Source organism: Cucurbita maxima, unplaced genomic scaffold (assembly GCF_002738345.1).
Source record: "Cucurbita maxima cultivar Rimu unplaced genomic scaffold, Cmax_1.0 Cma_Scf00001, whole genome shotgun sequence".
Taxonomy (NCBI): domain Eukaryota; kingdom Viridiplantae; phylum Streptophyta; class Magnoliopsida; order Cucurbitales; family Cucurbitaceae; genus Cucurbita; species Cucurbita maxima.
The window spans coordinates 3,606,567-3,627,034 of record NW_019272017.1 but is presented as its reverse complement, the minus strand read 5'-3'; the positions used below and the strand labels follow the sequence as shown (position 1 = coordinate 3,627,034).

At 36.6% G+C, this 20,468-nt stretch overlaps 4 protein-coding genes across 7 annotated transcripts; all 4 read right to left on the bottom strand.

The window, feature by feature from the left end:
* Positions 1-67: 67 nt before the first annotated feature.
* Positions 68-857, bottom strand: LOC111481603 (disease resistance response protein 206-like). Its single transcript, XM_023127131.1, has one exon. It carries the CDS (start codon positions 668-670, stop codon positions 101-103), a length of 570 nt encoding a protein of 189 aa, XP_022982899.1. The 5' UTR covers positions 671-857; the 3' UTR covers positions 68-100.
* A 1,048-nt stretch (positions 858-1,905) lies between these two features.
* Positions 1,906-3,056, bottom strand: LOC111486467 (cation/H(+) antiporter 17-like). The gene is made up of 2 exons (XM_023133636.1): positions 3,051-3,056; positions 1,906-2,949 (listed from the first exon to the last, which is right to left on the bottom strand). The coding sequence occupies exons 1-2, from the start codon at positions 3,054-3,056 to the stop codon at positions 1,906-1,908; spliced, it is 1,050 nt and encodes a 349-aa protein (XP_022989404.1).
* Positions 3,057-3,724: 668 nt separating this feature from the next.
* Positions 3,725-7,352, bottom strand: LOC111478865 (cation/H(+) antiporter 18-like). Its single transcript, XM_023123368.1, has 4 exons — positions 7,279-7,352; positions 6,985-7,187; positions 5,230-6,779; positions 3,725-4,916 (listed from the first exon to the last, which is right to left on the bottom strand). The coding sequence occupies exons 1-4, from the start codon at positions 7,292-7,294 to the stop codon at positions 4,253-4,255; spliced, it is 2,433 nt and encodes an 810-aa protein (XP_022979136.1). The 5' UTR covers positions 7,295-7,352; the 3' UTR covers positions 3,725-4,252.
* A 2,994-nt stretch (positions 7,353-10,346) lies between these two features.
* LOC111478812 (multiple RNA-binding domain-containing protein 1-like) lies at positions 10,347-18,759 on the bottom strand. Of its 4 annotated transcripts, XR_002717549.1 has the most exons (17): positions 18,533-18,759; positions 17,517-17,597; positions 17,222-17,329; positions 16,963-17,077; positions 15,051-15,736; positions 14,791-14,922; positions 14,309-14,398; positions 14,093-14,216; positions 13,515-13,838; positions 13,175-13,239; positions 12,051-12,219; positions 11,768-11,872; positions 11,585-11,686; positions 11,301-11,474; positions 10,941-11,072; positions 10,462-10,813; positions 10,347-10,418 (listed from the first exon to the last, which is right to left on the bottom strand). XR_002717549.1 is itself a non-coding variant. In XM_023123293.1 (16 exons), exons 2-16 carry the CDS (start codon positions 17,528-17,530, stop codon positions 10,646-10,648), a joined length of 2,508 nt encoding a protein of 835 aa, XP_022979061.1. In that variant the 5' UTR covers positions 17,531-17,597; positions 18,533-18,759; the 3' UTR covers positions 10,348-10,645. The 4 variants fall into 4 exon arrangements, 3 of the variants coding, with proteins under 3 accessions (XP_022979061.1, XP_022979082.1, XP_022979074.1); XM_023123293.1 differs by having other exon boundaries at positions 10,348-10,813; XM_023123314.1 differs by having other exon boundaries at positions 10,348-10,813; positions 18,552-18,759.
* Between the last annotated feature and the right edge of the window lie 1,709 nt (positions 18,760-20,468).

The following is a 20,468-nucleotide window of genomic DNA, read 5'->3' as shown; positions in this document are numbered from 1 at the left end:
AAAAACAACTTATTATTATTATTTTCTTTTTTTCGAAAACATGACACAACAAAAACGACAAAACAGAAACTCCAAATGGACGGTTCTTAAAAAATCAGCATCACCAGCATTCGTACAGATTAATATCCGCCCTAAGCCTAAAATAAACCTCTCCTTCAAACGAATCCGTGGACAGAGTCGCAATCCCTCTCGCCATGAAGAAATCCCCCGTCCCGCCGATCACCGACACATCCCTCGTCTTGTTCATCAGCGGATCCGCGCCCGCGAAGTTCAGGCTCCCTCTATGCTCCGTCGAGTTGAACACAAACGAGAATCCAAGCCACGCCGTGAAGATCTCCTTCCTATCGTAAATGTAGAACCCCTGCGCGCGCCCCACCGCCGGCGAGTGCAGGTTGTTGTCCATCGTGATTGGATCGTCAAACACCACCATGTCGCCGAAGTGGTTCTGTCCGGCCAGAATCGTGGTGTTTCCCCACGCCGGTGCTCCGACAATGGCGGAGGTGGCGTTCTCCGCGTTTTCGCCGTTGTAGATAATGTCGTGGAAGTAAAACACCAGGTGGCGGCAGGGGCGGCGAGGGTGGTGGGAGCGGGATTTTCCAGCGGCGGAGAATGCGAATAAGAAGATGAGGAGGAAGAAGAGAAGATTGGTAATCGGAGATTTGCGAGACATTGTGTTCGAAGATGTAGGGCACAGTTTTTTAAAATGGAGCGGATTCCGGTGGGTGTTATATAGGGGGAGGAGCAGAGAGGTAATATGTTGACTTCATTAATTGTGCTTAGGTATAATTTTATATTAGCAAAGCCTAATTTTGATTAGTTTGACTGTTATGAATTATAAATTGAATTATTTATTTGGGTTGAAAATTGATTTAATAAATTAAGTTTAAAAGGAAAGATGTTGAACCACTCCTAAAGTGGTGAGGTTCATAAGTCTTTTCAAAGAATTAAAAAATAGAAAGATAAAGAAAGAAAAGGGTGAAAATGAAATTCAAAGCAAATTATTAACAAGAAATAATGTAATAATGGGGAAGTTGCTCACTTTATCTTATTTTATATGCACCAAATTGGTGGGTGAACAAAACCCACCAACTGTTTGTTATAGCTTTATTAATATATTTGATATCAATTAAAAAAAATGTTTAGGGTTTAATTTGTAATCTCTCCAAAATTTTTATGAGGTAGGAAACATAAGCTCTCATATTGTTCCTCTCGTGGCTTTTTGGGCTTCCCCAACAGGCCTCATACCAATGGAGATAGGCCTCATACTTTGTTCACTTTGACCATAATCTCTCATGAGTTTTTGGGCTTCCCAAAATGTCTCATACCAATGAAAATAGTATTCCTCAGTTATAAACTCATAGTCTGGTCTTCCACTAAATTAACCAACGTGGGACTCACTCCCAAATCCTCAACAATCCTCCCCTTAACAAAGTACACTATAACCCTCCCCTGAGGCTTATGGAGCTCTCGAACAAAGTACACCCTTTGTTCGACACTTTAGTCACGTTTTTACTACACCTTCGAGACTCACAATTCTTTGTTCAATATTTGAGGTTCTATTGACATGGTTAAGTTTAGGGCATGACTCTGATATCATGTTAGAAATCACGACTCTCCACAAAATAGTATGATATTGTTCACTTTGAGCATAAGCTCTCATGGGTTTGCTTTGGGCTTCCCAAAAGACCTCATACCAATACAGATAGTATTCCTCAATTTTATAAACTCATGATTTTCCACTAAATTAATCAAGCAGGGGCTCACTCCCAGTAATCCTCCACACATCTCACGTACCCAACAAAAAAGGTGCAGCAGATAAAAGAACCCAAACTGCAGTTAGGGGAGATTTATTGGAACCAGATAATGCAATGGAAAGAGCAAGGAAAATCCATGCAGCTACGTCGTTCACTGCTGCAGCATAATCGAAAATGTCTGATCGTTCAAAACCTTTCTATCTTTGCCGATGTTTAAAACGATTAATTCGGGTAGGCCTTTCGTGTTCATCAAAAACCCCAAAACCAATGATTCTTTTAATGGAACTTTGCAGAACATGGCAATGGAAACAGTTCCGACGATTTTACCAAAACAGGCGTTGAAAATGACTAAAACAAGAAGACCCCATGATTGAGCTCCTTTAATTGTTGCCACGTTTGTTTTTAATCCGCTTGAAACGAAGTATAGTGGAAGAAAAAGACCAGAGACGAGATCTTCAACTTTCTCAACCAGAGCTCCGGCGAATGGGCCTTCTTTAGGAACCAGTACGCCTATGATGAAAGCTCCGAATAGGGCATGGATTCCGATCAAATCTGTGACGAACCCAGCAGCCAAAACAATCGACAAAGTGGCACAAATGTACAGTTCCTTCACCGGCTCACCCTCAGAGCACTGTTGCGACATCCACCGGAACACCGGCGGAAAGAAAAAGATACAAAACAGGACAAAACCAGAGCCAAACAAGAAAACCCAAAGGGAAACAAGAGGGGAGTTGCCAGTGCCGGAGAGTGCAATTGCCAACGCTAGAAGAATCCACGCCGCCACGTCATTGACAGCGGCAGCAGACATGGCCATGCGACCGACGTCAGTGGTCAAAAGCTTGAGCTCAGCCAAAATTCTCGCCAGAACGGGAAATGCAGTGATTGAAAGAGCGACACCCATGAAGACAAGAAAAGCGGCTTCATTGACACCTTTGGAAATGGTTGATCGGAGAATTATAGAGGTGCCAATGCCGATGATGAACGGAAGGGTAATTCCAGCGAAGGCAATGCACATTGCTCGTTTTCCGGTACGGCGGAGCGATTTGGGGTCCAACCCCAAGCCGACGAGAAAGAGGAAGAAGAGAAGACCCAAGTTGGCCAACGTATCCAATACGGTGAGGCTCTTCGCCGGGAAGATTGTGTGTAAGTAGTTAAAGTTTCGGCCAAGCGCCGATGGACCCAGCAAGATTCCTCCCTTGCAAAAGAACAAAAAGTTTTACTGAAAAAGAACACAATTCTTTGGATCCATAAGAATGTGAAGATGATAACAGAAGTTAGTGAGACGAAAGAACATACGACCATCTCAGCAATGACACTAGGCTGTCAAATTGTACTATCATTTTCTATTCAAGTGGCTCCAATTATTAATTCAACCAATTCAAATTAAAATTTTGAGTTTATAGAAAAAAATTTCTCAACCCAATCCAATTCAATCTAACTCATATGCATCATCACAAATAATCCTAAAAAGTTATCATCCACATTTGCAAGGTTATTTATGGAAATTTTATGTTTCAATTTGTAATATTCCTTAAAAGTTTGTAACTATCAACCTTTTAATGAGAACATTTTTTTTTTTTTTTAGATTTTTTTTTACAAGTTTTCTATGAAAGTTAATTACTTTAAATTTTAAATCAAATTAAAATAATAACTAGACCAAGTTAATCTTGTTCTCAAAAAGTATCTTGGTAAAGCAAATCTAAATGGTTTATTTATTCAACATCAAAAAAGGGTTCAAATATAATGTATTGTTATGTGTGACAATTGCACTCTTACTGTAGCTGGATGATGATTGTGCAACATTTATTCTGATCCAGTAAACAAGTTAGCTGTGAGAAATTCGTACTTTGCGAATAACGTATGCTCGAGTCTTGAGTCATGTTTAAGAAAAATGTTTTGGAGAACGTGAGCGAGAAAATATGTTGAAAATAATTTGAAATAAAGGAATATTATAAGCTAAAAGCGATTAGGTAACAATGACGACTTTGATAGTATATAACCTATGTATGAAGAAGTGACAACTAATAATATCCCTATATATTACATGGGCATTTTAGCCCTAACAAGTATAGACATAATTTTGGTGAACAGTCATACATCTATAGATGACACAACATGAAATAGTAAAACCCCATCTAAAATGAAAGCATGTAGAAGGAGTTTGGAATGGGTATGCAGCAATGGACAATACATCTTGGACAACATGATCAGGATGTTTGACATTTAGACAACACGACTTGGACAAGCATGATCATAACACTATGCATCCCTCGAGAAATCATTTTGTTTTATAGAAGCACATCGCTTAGAAGATCCTAATTCCTCCTCCCTCCTTTTCAAAAAAAAAAAAAATTCAATATGATCGGAGTATCTACTCCTTTCGATCACACTATAATCTTGTCTTCATAAATAGTTCTTCAACATTCGTCGACCTCATATCATTTTCAAATGATGATGATACGACAGACAATGAAGAAAATGAGTATGTATCGACACGTTTACTCCTTAACCTCCTCAGGCAAAACCATTGCAGATGTGGAAAAAGAAGACAAGGGACCACGAAACTGTTGAATCACCAACAGGGATGCTGATGTGAGGAGCTCTGGCGATGTGAACAAGCTCCCAATTGGCCCCAACTCAGGACATTCCACACTCTTCAAATGAAAGCTCTCCACTACTCGCCCTTCTGGCATTCGACCCACCAATATCAAATGGCATCTACCAAACTCCCTCATTACATCAATGGCGTCGCAGCTATTGCTCACAACCCTCTCTTCATATTTAATCGACTTCTCCTCTGTTTTCTTCAACTCCGACAGTACCCTCTCATCTATGCCTGCTGAAACATCATTTGTGTCGTATTTGTTAATGTCAACCACAATGGATTCTACCACCATGTCGGGGCTTGGAAGGAAGCGGATAACGTTTAGCATTATTCCGGGATGTTCGGCCATTCTCCGACCGTAGGCTAGTGCTTCACGGTCATCACGGCCGCCGAAGAAGAAGATGGTTATGGTGGAAGAGACGTTGCTAGCGCTGATGTGAGACCCACCTCCAAATCCTCGGTCGACCAAGATCCCAACAGAGCAAGGTGGTTGTTCGAGAACTTTTTGATTGACCCATTGGAAATTGCCTCGTGTTGTCTCCAAACATCCATCAAACCTGCAATTTATCATCAATAAGGTCAATAATATTGACGATTGTTGGGAGAGAGTCCCATGTTAGCTAATTAAGGGAATGATTGTAGATTTATAAGTTAATGAACATATCTAGATTGGTACGAGACTTCTTGGACAAACTAAAAACAAAATCATGAGAACTTATATTTGAGACGATATCATACTATTATGAAGAATAGTGGTTTCTAATGTGATATTAGAGTTATGCCATGTCTCAATTAAGGAGAGGTTATTCAGAACTAGGAAGGCTCTATTGCATCATTTGCTGTATATATGAATGAAATAAGAACACTAACCTTTGGTGTTTGTGGAATGGGAGGATGATAATGGCTGCTCGTTTCCGCTCGGCGCTGTTGCAGACATCCTCATGAATGCTAGATAGTGGAGATATGGCCGTCATTGGACGTATAGACACCCGACTAAGCTGCTCAAAATCCTCAAAAGCCACCACGATTTGATCCGAATCGGCCTTCCCCCCTTTATTCCAGAACGGAAGCTGATTCTTCCGAGCTCGGTGGACCATAAAAATGGCCGACGACCTCTCCGTCAGCTCCATCAAATGCATAGCATAAACGCAAACCCGGCGCCCAACCCATTCTTTTCCTTCCGCCCCACGAGACGCCTCAATCAAGTTTAAAACCGAAGGAATGTTGGTAACAGAGTGAAAACAAGCCAAAATCCGCAGCTCTGAATTGGGATCCTCACGCTCAATTGTTCTGTTTATGTATTCAGATTTGCTTTTTCTCTTTGCCGGTTTGTAAGCCGCCATCACGATTGGGGTTGTGATGAAGGTTGTGATGATAGCCATTAGAACGAGAATTGCAAAAGTTTGATCGTTCAGAACTTTTCTGTCTTTCCCGATGTTGAGGACGATTAATTCCACGAGCCCTTTCGTGTTCATCAAGAATCCTAAAGCGATTGATTCTTGGAATGGCATTTTGTAGAAGAGTGCGACGGCGATGGTGCCCAGGACTTTCCCGAAACAAGCGGTGAAAACGACGAGAACGAGGAGACCCCACGATTGGACGCCTTTGATGGTGGCGATGTTGGTTTTCAATCCGCTAGAAACGAAATAAAGAGGGAGGAAGAGACCGGAGACCAGACCTTCGACTTTGTCGACGAGAGCGCCGGCTAGTGGGCCTTCTTTTGGTACAAGAACGCCGACAACGAAGGCGCCAAAGAGGGCGTGTATTCCGATTAAATCGGTGAAGAATCCGGCGGCGAGGACGATGGATAAGGTGGCGCAAATATAGAGTTCGCTGATGGGTTCGCCGTCGGAGCAGCGACAGGACATCCAGCGGAAAATGGGCGGCAGAGTGAAGAAGCAGAACAGGACAAAAGCAAACCCAAAGAGGAAGACCCAGAGGGAGACGAGAGGGGAGCGGCCAGTACCGGAGAGGGCGATGGCGAGAGCGAGGAAGATCCAGGCGGCGACATCGTTGACAGCGGCGGCGGACATGGCCATTCGGCCGACGTTAGTGGTTAAAAGCTTGAGCTCGGCCAGAATACGGGCCAGGACAGGGAAGGCGGTGATGGAGAGAGCTACGCCCATGAATATAAGGAAGGGAGGGGCATGGACGCCTTGGGAGATGGTGGAACGGAGGACATAGGAGGTGCCGATGCCGAGGAGGAAGGGGACGGTGATTCCGGCGACGGCGATGCCCATGGCGGCCTTTCCGGTATGGCGGAGGGACTTGGGATCCAGCTCGAGTCCAACTAGAAATAAGAAGAAGAGCAGACCCAGATTGGCCAACGTGTCCAACATTGTTAGGCTTCTCTCTGGGAACACTGCGTGTAGAAATTCATGGCTCCGACCCACCGCTGATGGTCCCAGCAATATTCCGCCCTAACGTCAACCATAATAAACGCATATCATTTCTTAGCATACCACAAATTGTTTAATATTTTTCATTTATTATTAGACACATGCAACAATTTATATATATATATATATATTTTGAATAGCTCGAGAATTTTAGTGGCATCGAATTCCAACCTTACTTAACTATATATCTCCTTATATATTACCATTAAAATTTCATTAAACTTACAACGATCTCTGCAACGACACGAGGTTGTCTGAGTGGTCGGAAAAGCAAACCAAGAACACGAGTGAGAATGACCACCAAACATATTTGAAGAATCGCCAAAGGAAGAGCGAAATCAAGCGGATTGTCGCCTTGAAATACTCCATTTGACGTTGCTTTCATCTCTGACGGACAGTTTATGGCTACCGTCGTATTCGCCTCCATTCCTAGTAACACGATGCAATGCCATTTTAATAAATTCACTTTACTTGGAAAAAAAATAAATAAAATAAAGGAAAAATATAATGAAGTAGTCACCTGAATTTGGGTTCATTGAGATACAAATATTTGTATCTCAAAAGGCTAAATTTCTTAAAAGAGATGGGAAGTAGATGGGATGAAGAATTTTGCAGTACCACACCTCCCTTTTATATCCGAATGCCTTGTTGGAGTACAAGGGTTTTTTGGTCATTTGGTTTTAAATATTGATAGCCACTTCATCTTATTCATCCCGGTTATGGCACTTATATATATGAATAAAATTAAAATATTTTACCTATTTTATAATGATTTATGATTTATTATTATTATCTATTTTTACCATTTTGAGACATTCGAATCATATGGCTCTAAGTATTATTAAATTAAAAAAAATATTATTCCTTATTCCATCATTAAACACAAAATTTATAATAATTTGTCCTACAAATTAAATTAGCACACATATTGTAAATTTGTTTAGTTGGAGAAAGAACATGATCTAAATCGAACCGTACAAAAATACTGCATGTCATGGAATTATATGGCGCATACCTCCGACCTTAGCTTCCACCTTAGCTCCTTGTGGAGTTTCAAGGAAGGAGATTTGGGCATCGTTTAGATTTATTCTTTTGGTCCAAAACTTTTCAAAACATATAAGTTGACTCAATAACATGCATTGTTCTACTCTACATTTCATATGATTTTTTAAGACATGTTAGGAACATCCGAGAATATGTCACGTAGTTTTCTAGGCCGATGCTAGATGTACATGATATGTCTAAAAAAGGCAAAGTCTTTTAATTTGTCGAGAGGCAAAAGTTGTGAACGAAGTCCAGAACAAGGAAGTATCCTATTTTGGTGGGTAAAGCATAAGAAGCCTAAGGACATGGCTCGTAGGTAAGAAACTTAGATTCCTTGTCCGAATATGGAAATGAAATTGATATTAAAAAGGAATAAGGAATGATATAGAAGAGAATGAGCACCACAAGTTGGGATGGGTTGGGCATCTCCCAATGTCAACTCCACTGTTGTTTCTGCTTAAACTGTTCATGTTTGCTAATGACGCCTGCCCTCACTACTTCTCCAGTGTCTTTTGTAAGTAACGATAACGTCCCCAAACTTTAGGGCCATTCATGGGTCAAGCTTTTTTTATTTTGTTAAGGTTGGGTCACCTCCTAAATATGGAAACCCTATTTCGAGAAGACATTAGGGTAGTTCATGGAAAATAAGATTTTATATCGTTCGGGACGACCCTCTACGTGTCTTCACAATAATATAATATTGTTCATTTTGAACGTAAGTTCTCGTAGCTCTACGTATCTCCATGTGTCGTACGATTTTAAAATACATTTGTTAAGGAGAGATTTTCACACCCTTATAACCATGCTTCATTCCCCTCTCCAACTAATGTGAGATCTCACAATCCACCCCTTTGGAGGCTCAACGGCCTCACTAGCACACCGCCCGGTGACTAGCTCTAATACCATTTGCTAGTGACAACTCAAGTCTACCGCCAGCAAATATTGTCTTTTTTAAGCTTTCCCTTTCGGAGTTCCCTTCAAAGTTTTTAAAACGTGTCTGCTAGGTGAGATCTCACATATCGAAGATTACAAAAGAATGTCAGAATTGTTAGACGTTACGAGCCACTCGATAAAAAAAAAAAAAAAAAAAAAAAAAAAAACTATAATTCATTTATATCAATTCTATTGGTAATTAATAAAGTATATAGTGAGCTGATGTAGCTGTAAATTTGATATGGCAAGTTATTTGTCCACGTGTTTGGTGAAGAATCTAATTGAAATTAAACTCTTCTTTTTCAATAAAGAAAAGACATTGAATCCATTCTCTACGAATTGGTGTTCTTAATGGTCAACCAAGAATATGAAATCAACATAATGGATCTCAATAGTAGCTTGTCGATGGAATTTCATATCAACACATGTCTCGTCATATGCTTACCATCTGAATCTTGTAACGAAACAAAAAGTTAGTAACACTATTTCATGCACTTGGTGAAATTAGAATGATTATGCTATTTCCTCCACTATATATGGATTACACATGCTTACATTTCTTCCATGCACTATCTCACTAAGTGCAAGTAGATATCAGAAGCATAGTCTTGAGTATCATAATTATGCATCCTTTTGCTACCCATTTTGTGAAATACTGACCCCATATTTTATACATAAAAAGTGATTTAAAATGAGCCTCATAATTATATCAGTGGAAGGATAAGTTAACAACCCTTAAAATTACTATTCAATATTCTCAATAATAGTGGTTTAAAATTCAACTCTTTTAAGTATTATCATCATCATGCTACATTCTTAAAAAGAGTTTATTTTAAAGTATTTTTTCTAGAATAAATTCGAATCCAGCAAAAAAAAAAAAAAAAAATTATATTTGTGTTTGAAAACTTTTAAAAATTGAGAAAAACATAGTTAAAAGTTGTTGGTTAGAAAAAGGCCAAATCTTATCTTTTTCTTTTGCCATATAATTGATTTATATTTTAGAATAAAAAGATGATTATTTCCTTTCAAATTCATTATAATCAACCTAAATTCTGAACTCGAACCTTCAAATCAAATGTATGATTTTAGTGGTGTAAAAATCACAAAAGATTATCCAAACCTTTTGAAAGTTGAATTGTACACGGTATTTATTTAATTGATATGGAATGAAAATAGACCTCCAATATTGTTTAATACACTAATTAATTCTTTGTATTTCAAATATGTATTTATTGGAAAAAAAAAAAAACAATATAGGGTCCACATGATCTTTATTAATTTTTTTTATTATTATTTTGTTGAAGACTAAAGCTATCAGCTAAAGCCACAAAGGTGGTGATTTGGGATCATATCACAAAATTTTACAATACCAACTCCCTTCACCTTATGATTCTCAGAATCTAATTCAATTATAGAGCCAAATCAACATATTCATATTCAAACTTGGATGATAATAGAGTTGTTATTCTAGAAGAAGAAAATCAGCACAAGAACAAAGAAGATAAGTTGACAAGTTCATAAATATGTCTATGAAGTTATGAAAAATCCAAACATCAGTTATAGCCACAAAATTCAAATTTATTACACTTACATTACTAAACTCGTAATCTAATGAAAGAAAAGAAATGAATATTAAAGGTAGAATGACAAGATTGTTATACAAATCAATTGAACTGTTATACATTTCAACGTTCATAAGAAAATAAATACAAGCTATATTTTAGACAAGGACAACAGAGGAAAATGCTACACTAATTCCTATGATAAACAGTACAAAACTGTGGGAAGCAGCTCTTCATAATAGATCAAAAGGGAACTGGAAGACAAGATATGGTACAAACTAATAAGCAAAAACAAAACAAAATTGATGATCATGTAATCTTCTAAACTACCATGCACCTTAAATATGGTTAATCAGTCCTTAAAAACTTCTTACTGTCTTCTTCAAAGTCATCCACCTGCTTCCTCTTCTTGGACAAAACTGGATTTTGAGACTTATCGTGATCGTTGCTGAACTGAGCAGCCGTTCGGGCCCTCAATTCTTCCAAGGTCTCGCCTTCCTTTGCTCTCTCTAAAACCTGTTTGTTGCATTAGAAAACTCGTAAGAAATGCATCATGGTTTGGAGTTTACACTATGCAGTAACTGAAGCACCACAAGAAGTAAAAAGTAAAGCAGCTGATTCACGAGGTGAGTTCAAGACTTACAAGATGCCGACCATACAAGTGGGTGTTTGAAAGTGCCTGAAATGCATTTTGCGCCTCCTGCTTTGTAACATACTCCACAAATGCAAAGCCTCTATGTTTTCCAAACTTCATTGGCAGTCTTAAGCTCTTAATCTGAAAAAAAAGGCAAATATTAACAAAAACAAAGTGATAACCATATAGTACAATGAAAGAAGAGGTACCAAATCTTTGTAAATAACCAACTAGAGGTACAAAATTCTTTTTCATGAACAAAAATGTCCGTAGATAATAGTGAAAATATGTTTTCAAGTTGAATGAGACAGATCCCAACATGAAAATAACAGAGGCAGCCGCAGCTAATCAACAAAGATAAGCAATCACCTGTCCGTAGGGACTGAACAGCTGTCTTAGATCTTTCCCTGTAGCCTCAAAGGCCACATTTCTTACAAGTATTTTAGTCGAACTCTTTTCCTTATCTACTTTTCTTTGCCCTTGATCATCCTTCTTGACATGACACATTTGCAAGATGAGGGCATGGCTATCCAAAACAGTTCCCTGATACAAAGAAAAAAAATTAAGCAATCTAATTTATGCCTAAACTGATATGCAATGTAAATAAAAATAACAATAATAAAAATAAAAATTTGCCTTGAAAGCACAATCACCTGCAAGTTACTGCAGACCCTTGTGGCAGTCTCCACCGAATCAAATTCCAAAAATCCAAAACCCATCGAGACATGCTGTCCTTTTTTTATATGCTTCTTTACCTGGCAGTCAAGAAATAAAGCTAAAAAACTTTGAACTTCTTGAGATCAACAAAATAAACTGCTGAGATCATAATATTTTACCTTGGCACTCAATATTCTTCCCTCTTTCATGTTTTCACTAAAATGCTTTCTCAAACTTTCATCCGTCGTTTTAAAGTTGAGGTTCTTGACAAAAAGAGATCGCGACTGAAGAAAATAGAACGAAAAGCAAGTAAATAGATTGAATAGGCAAGATAACTAAGCTCCCATGTTTTAAAAAAATTAAAGAAAATATATGAATGCTACATGCAAGATAAAAAACTAGTTGATGATCGGCTATGTACTGCTCCACTGGATAACTATTACAAAGACTCAGAAAACAAACCTCAACCCTGTCAGGGTCAAAATCAACATCTGATATTCCTTCCATTGCCTGCTCTAATATCACCCTCCTAGCATCACCTTCACCAACTTTCTCGTCCTTAACATTGCCAGGCGTTGGATTGTGACTAAGAATGTTGTCAGGAGCCCATTCCAAATATAAAGGAGCATCCCTAATATAATGTCAAAAAGAAAGAACTGTTACTTCCACGGGGGAAAACCCAACTATTCTTTTTTAGTTCAAAAACACGTGGGGTAGAGATTTAAGGTTAGAATAAAATGCCTTCACACGCTCAAGTAGCAAAAATATCCCTCACTATTAGAAAGGGTGAACATGCTCACATCAACAATGAGGGAAGTAAGACTATACTTTCAAATTATAGGTAAAATTACAATTTCAGTTCATATGGTTTGGAGAAAGTTAGAAACTAGTCCCTTTAGTTTTAAATGTTAGAACTAGTTCCTATGGTTTGATAAAAGCCTCCTAAAGTCCCTACTAGTATATAGAAAAATAATGGATATTATAGCACTCCTAAAGTCCCTACCGTATAGAAAAATAATGGATAACATAGCACACTAACGATTTCCCTTTTAAACTACCTTATGCTTAAGAGTCTAGTATTAGATATAGATAGAATGTGGTAGTTCTTTCTTATTTTCTTATAATTATACTTTAATCAACTATTTATGAGGTTTTATCTAACCATAAGAATGAAATTCTAACTTTTAAAACTATAGAGACTAAATTTTAACTTTTTCCAAATCATAAGGACAAAATTTGCAATTTAACCTAAATATTAAAATAATTTGAAAACCTTAAAGCAAAACATTATCTTTCTAAGAGTAAAGGCAAAGAATAAAGGCAGCACTGCATGGTGGACATATTTGCTCCAAACATGTTTGGTTAGAGAGTTACAAAATTAGAATCTCTAATCTCCATTGTTTGATTCCTAAGAAAAGAAATTTGTTATGTAACTTTGTTAGATGCGATATTAAGTTGTTCTTAGCTAGATGTAACATAATATTCTTTAAACTATTATGTCTGCATGGTAAAATACAACTCATTAAGCATATACCAGAAAGTACTACAGATGTTCTCAGACATATAATGAAAGGGAATGAGCTTACTTGTAACGTTTGTATGCCAAACCTTTAAAGGCAGCACGAGCTACAGATGGCTCTAGAAAAATAACCTGTATCTCACAATAAAAGCGTCGAAGATTAGAAGATAAAGGTGAAATTAAGTTACATGATAAAGTTTTGAAAGATTTCATTGGCACCACCAATACTGAAAGGTGCTTTGATCAGTCTAGCTAATAAAAGACGACAATGAATAAATCATAATTGATAGCATAGATGAAATTGTTTATTTGTAAGGTTAGTCTCATGTGTTATAGAGCAATCATTACGCCTAAGTTATATTAACTTGTAATATATATTATATAGACAGAGAGAGAGCAACAATTACCAAAGCCAATATCTTTGTTGGTGGAAGGATGATTTTATCTAAACTCCCAAATTTCCCGAACATATTTGCAAGTTCTCCTTCAGAAGAACCATAAGGCAAGTTTTTCACAAGAAGAATATGATTGCTCCTTTTGTGTCCATCAGCTTTCCCAGAAGCAAATTCCTCTAAAGATGCAACATTTACTCCAGCATTTGTGAGAGCATTCTTTGTCTCTGCAACTACTTGAGTTTCACCCAAAGCAACTCGTACAGCAAGGTCATCAGCTTCCCCGTCCAATAATTCACCCTTACTAACACCATATTTTCTAGCAATATTTTCAACCACCTATAGAAAAAAGACATCAAGGTGACTGACAACAAGCTCACAACTGAAATTTATTTTTTATAAAGACGGAGGTGGAAGGAAACATGCTCAACAGATTTTGAACAATCTTCAAGGTCATTTATGAAATTTTGGACAAGACCCGGGGATAGACAAGCCATCCACACTCAAAGATCACATATGGCAAGTGCCTGAACCTAGGAAATTATTCAGATACAAGCAAGTGGACAGAAGTAACAAACTAGGTTAGGTCATACCGTATCAGGGCGCATGAATAAGCTATTCCATGCTTTTGTATTGCCACTAGCTTCAGATGCTTTTCTCTCTTCCTCCCTTTTCTGCTTGAAGGATTTTGACCTTTGGCCCTCTAAAATATTTTCCCTGTCAAGTGAGCGACATTCTCCACTAAATATATTTACTATAATATTCAAAATTGTGCAATCCAGGCATAAAAAACATACTAAGGAACTTACTCTGGTTTCTCGGATATTTTCCTTAGTTGAGCAGGCATGACGTGCAACAATCGCCCTTGGAAAATTGAATTATCCAATTCTTCAAGTGCCCTTCAGTTAAAATATAATTAAAAATGTTTCTTAATAGGCCCAATTTTTCAAGAATGTATAAGAAGTGACAGGCACAAAACCAAGCATACTCTTGTACTTTATTTTGAAGTTAAAATCTGAAGTTCAAAAGAAAGCAAAAATGGAGAGAAAAATCACAACGAAATATTAGTAATTTCAATTTTCGATTTCCCCAAAAATCTCTAAATTCAACCAATCATGTAAGGCATGTCTTCATGAGGAGACCTAGCAGCACTTAGAAAATTTAAGCATATTGAGATTGACTATACATCCCGGATTGGCCACTAAAGCCACAAGAAATACAATATATCAGGACAAACAAATACAAAAAGGAACAATGGATCTAGTAAAACATTTTCATTCACCAAACTTACCTTTTTGCAGATTCCGGAAGGGTGTAAAGGATATAAGCAATGCCTTTAGACCGCCTTGTATCTTTATCAACTACAAGATGTACCTCTGAGACAGTGCCATATTTGCGGAAGTGCTCTTCTAACTCTTCTTCGCTGTTGATAAAAGTTCAAAAAATAACCAAAAAAATCTTCAATTACAACAAATTGGTATGAATAAAATATAAATAAAAACGAAGAAATGGCACAGTTGAACAATTGTAGATTGCAGAAAGTATTGTTACGTTGCTGCATATGGCAGATTTCGAACAAAAAGTCGACCACTCTCCAGCATTTCATCCTTCTTATCTTCCAGAGTTGATGAGGATTTCTCCCGGTTGAGTATATCCGCATCACAATGATTGGAATGGCCCTCTTCTTTGGCTTTTGTTTTTAGTGGTAATTTGGAATCTACTATCGGAACGTCCCTTATCTCCAATGTTTTCTTCATAGACTCATCCTCGTCACTATTGTCAACATCACTAGTCTCTGAATCTGACCATGTTTTCTTCACCCTGCTTTTAAAATATTCCATATCCGAAATTTTATCATCATGAGCAGGGTTTTTATGCAGTGCAGTTTGCGTTTCCTCAGCTTTATCTCCATCAACATTCACCAACTCCAGTCTTCTTCCACCCACCGTTTTCATTTGACTTGCTTTCTCCTTGCCTTTTCCATCTTCTGGAGCCATCAAAGTGTCATTTGCCCATAATTTTGAATTAATCCGAGGTTGTGTCACTTGAAGAAACTCTTGGATTTTAGGGTCATCATCTTGAATACTCAATTTAAGGTTGTCTCCCTCTTTTTTAGATCCCAAAAGACTCATACTTTTGTCATTTTCTACTTCCGTCTTATCTTTAGTGCCCTTTTCTTCTTTAGAATGTTTACTCCATGGTCGGGGAATTTTTGGATCCCCAACTTTCCAAGCAATCTGGAAAGCAAAAATCAGGATTAGTCACAATCAAATCAACATATGTATCTTCACGGCCTAAGGATTTTAGAGAACATTTCTTCCCTGCCTATGCACTCTAACAAATTATCACTACACAAGCAAAAAAAATCAACCTAATCAAAGACAATGATTCCAACTCAAGATCTCATGTACAGAATACTTAATCAAGGTACTTCACGAAATGACCTGGCATCGCAACACAAATCAATCAAAGATATGAAACCCACCTTGTATCTCATTTTCTCTATGTTTTTTAATTGAAACTGAAATATACATCACAGAAGATTAAATACATAAGAGGAAAATAAAGTGCCCCCCAAGCCAATCACAGAGCTCCAAAGGCAACCCAATAGTCAAAACACAAAATAAAGACGGCTACAATTGGCCAAAAAAAAAAAAAAAAATACGCCAACTAGAAAGGTAGGTATTATTTAATAAGGTCCCAAAATTCCATGAAAACAAAAGTTCCTCTTCAAAGACTTTTATTTCTCTCCATCCAACAAATAGTAGTTTTTACCACACGTTATCCAAAAAACAAAAGTGGCATAGTCTCTCTATAAACAGATGCCCACACAAAACCTAAATGACATTTTGTTTGCAACAATTGTCGAAACAGTTGTGCTGAGTTTGATACATTCCCAAAGCATCGAAGGGCATTGGGAGGCAACAAAAACATCTTTACTTAAACCAACGGAACCATCAACAAACCTAAGGTATTTAAACTCTCATGATCCTGAAACCCTCTAGTTTTCCACTGTCCTCCTAAATTTTGCTAAGAGCATACCTTAATTACAACTATAACATTATAAATCCAACTAATAATTGAACTTTTCCACATTTTTGTTTGAGCGCTTGAAGCAAATGAATGAACCTTTTCCACATTTTCATTTGAGCACTTGAAGCAAATCAATGAACAAACAGCCCCTTGTATATATAGTGGAAAAGTAGTATAATTAAATCCTTTAATTTCCAAAAAAATATCACAATGTTTTGTTATGTTTTAATTTTAATAAATTTGTGATTGGTTCTAATCATCAATCATTTGATGTTTCGGTACAGCACAGTTGGAGAGTAGAGTTCAAATTTCTATGGTGGGAAAAGTTCACGAACAGAAAATTTTCCCAGCGCAAGAAAGAAAATATACAACACCACTAATGTAAAATATCAAAATAATAACTAAGCCAAAGCCAAAAAATACTACAGACCTCACAAGCAATCCTGTGGGTGTTGAGAAAAGATTTGTTGAAGTATCGTATCGCTTCTTGAGCTTCATGTTCCGTGCGAAACCCAATGAAAGCAAATTGCCGGCTCTTCCCATCCCTTGAAAATAAAAAATGAAGAAGAAAATAGCATATTGTAACCAAAATATATGAAGCAAATTCATTATTTTATCTCATAAGGATCAAAACGACACAACCAAAGGCAGAAACATTCAAACAATCAAGACAAGGGTATGAAAAATACTTGGTGCGCATGAGCTTAACATCTGTAATCTCTCCTTTCTCAGAGAACAAGGTACGAAGGCGATGATCATCTATGTGCTTAGGCAAATTCTTCACACATATCCTAGACCTGTTATGCAGAAAATTCATAATCAAAATTCCTTTTGAAGACAAGACTTTGCCATTCGTCATTTTCCATTTGCCAAAAGTAAGTTTTAAATCCCTTATGTTGACCAGATCCTTCAAGAATTAAGACACAAAAACAAGCAAATACGAAGAAAAAATGAAGGAACTCCACAAAAAAGAAAAGAGCTCACGTGGTTTCAGTCATTGCAAAGTTGAGGCAACCCAATGAGACTTCCGAACACCCAAGTGAAACTTACAGGACTAGATGCAACCTGGACGAAAGCATAAGCAAAAAGTGTGAGTCACAAAATGCCCCACATAACACTAACAGGTAAAAGAAACACACAATGCAACCGGATTCACACATATTAATCCTTGATATTAAAAGAAGATATTAGACATCCAAATATTTGATGAAATATTTCATCAATGTTTCAAGTATGGCACTTGTTGCCGAGAGACGAAGGAATTAAAGAACCGGTATTTAAATAAAGTATGACACCTGCAGGAAATCAAGACGTGATAAAAAATGATAATAATAACAATTAAAAAAAAAAACCATGAGCAGAGTTGGAAAAAAACAGAAAACAGAAACAGGCCACAGATGGGATATCTGAACGGTTATGCAACAAAACTTTAAATTGTCTAATAGATCCCTAAACTTTCAATTTTGTGTCCAACAAATACCTAAATTACAATATTTTTTATAATAGATCCGTGACATATTTGACGTTTTTTAAAATTTATGGACCTACTAGACACCAAATTTAATATTTCTGAACATTATCGAACACTCTTTTAACGAAGCACATGAACTAGATACCTAACATGCAAGTTTAATTTCCATAAGTTCAAAGTAAAATTCGTTATTGCATTCCATATAGGAGAAAATTTCAATGTTTTTTAAAAGAAATTAGTTTCATTGGCTTCTTCAGCTATAATCTACAAATATGGTTGAAGCTGATGGGCCAATCAAAATAGCTTCTACAAGGTAAAAATTAAAAGAGAATTGGGTGACTGATTCTTGTCCAAATCAGAGCATCCAAACGCAAACCACGTCCAATTTGCGTTTGTTTCGTAGCTAATAGACTATTGTTTTTTTTTTTTTAAAAGAAAAATCAAACAAGTTCTCCTTTCAATCGTTAGAAAAACCTTAATTTGTGTTGCTCAAGTGAGAAAAAAGGCATAGATTGAGATGGAAGACTACTAGTAACAGAGTAGAAAACCAGTGCAAAACCGCAATGAGGGGACTTCGAGGGCGAAGAAGGACGACGGCGATACTGAGCTGCTATGCTGAAACGGAGAGGTACACGGCGTGAAACACGTGAGAGGAAGGTGAAGGGGATTTTTGCGCGGAACCGGAGAGAGGGGGCGGCGAGGTGGTAGAAGCAGCCGGACGTGAGAATGAAAGGAAGATGAAAAGGGCCTAGGGCTTCCTCATAAGTTCAAATGGGCTGACTTACTGGGCTATTGGTACGTATATCTTTATCCCCTTGCTAATTTATATTATTTTTTAATTGTTTTCTAAGTCGATTTACAATTTAATTATTAACAGTAATTTAAAATCATGAATAATGGTTTATAAAAGTCTTAATTAAATATTTAAAATAATGAAAAGTTAAAAAGTATTACTAGTATCTCTGTTCTTTTAAATACGTATTATCCTAATAATTTAGTATAATTAAATTATTAATGATTAGTTTGAAACATTAAAATAATAATATATTTAACACACACATATATATAATTAAATATTTTATTACATAAGTTAGAAATATGAAGTAGAAAGTGACCCATAGCCATACATAAAGGACATGGCTATGTAAATAATTCAAAACTTTTATGTGTTAGTAGCCCTCTAAAATATTTAGAATTTTTAAAAATAATTAATTTGAAAAATATTAAATGAAATTTCTTACCATCAAATAGTATTTTAAAGCATTAAATACATAAATTAAAAAAATATATCAAAATATTTATTCAAACTCTATGAAATAATAATGACAACAATGGAAGAAAATTTGTTTATTTATTATTTTTTTAAAAGTATAATAATTTCATTAAAGAAAAGTCATGGTTCGTATTGTCTTGCGTGTTCGAAATCATTATTATTTTAAAACTGTAAAAAAAAAAAAAAAATAGAAGTAACTCGCTAAAAATTACATACCTTATACGGTTTACATAAGGTATAAGTAACCTAAGATACCTTTTTAGGAATCATTATTACTAATGATGAAATGGAAGAAGAAGGGAAGCAAAGTGTACTATTTTTTAATGTCAATATTCCTTCAATTTAGGAGAGTAATCAATGCTGGTCGTTGATTTCTTTTTTGAAAATAATGCTTCTTGCTCATATCGTTAGGGACATATCTTATCCTTTGGTCCGTAATTATGGAGTATCTTTACGTGTTCATTTTATTTTAGAAATTAGTATTTGAAGGATGATGTGTAGCCTATATTGAACCATAATGGAAAAGAATGAGACATTTAATATGATGGAGTTTAAACCCAGCACCTTAATCACCTAGAATATCGTGCTCGATATTTTAGAGAACTCTCATGCTTACTTGAAGTGAAGGTATGAAGTCTTGAGCATCATAGCTCCATTTCCAACATCATGGTTGTGGAATCTCACAATCTATCATAGGGAGAAGTTTCCACATTCGGGTCACAATCCACACCCTTGAAAACCAGTGTTCTCGCTAGCACAATATTCGATGTCTGATTTTGATACCATTGGTTCTTAAAAACGTTTAAGAAAGAACCTAATAAGAATAGGGTTGTAATGAATATTTATGTTTCACCAAATTTTCCTTTTCAAAAAGTAAACTTCAACACCCAAGATTTGCTTGTTTAAGAACTGATTTAAGAAATCAAACCAAGCCCATTATGAGTGATAAACATCACAAGCAATACTCAAGTATCTTAGAAGCAACATAACTTTATCCAAGTGTTGTGAATAATTTACCCTTCCCTTTACACCAGAAGCTTATTGCTTTATAAAGTTAGAGAAATCAAAGGTAACCCACCCCCAAAGTTCTCTACTTTTTTCAAAGTAAAAAAAAAAAAAGAAAATCCAAAGTGACCCTTTGATCCATAATTCCAGCTTCCTGTTGTCCCCTTTTGGGGTCCCATTTCTTGAG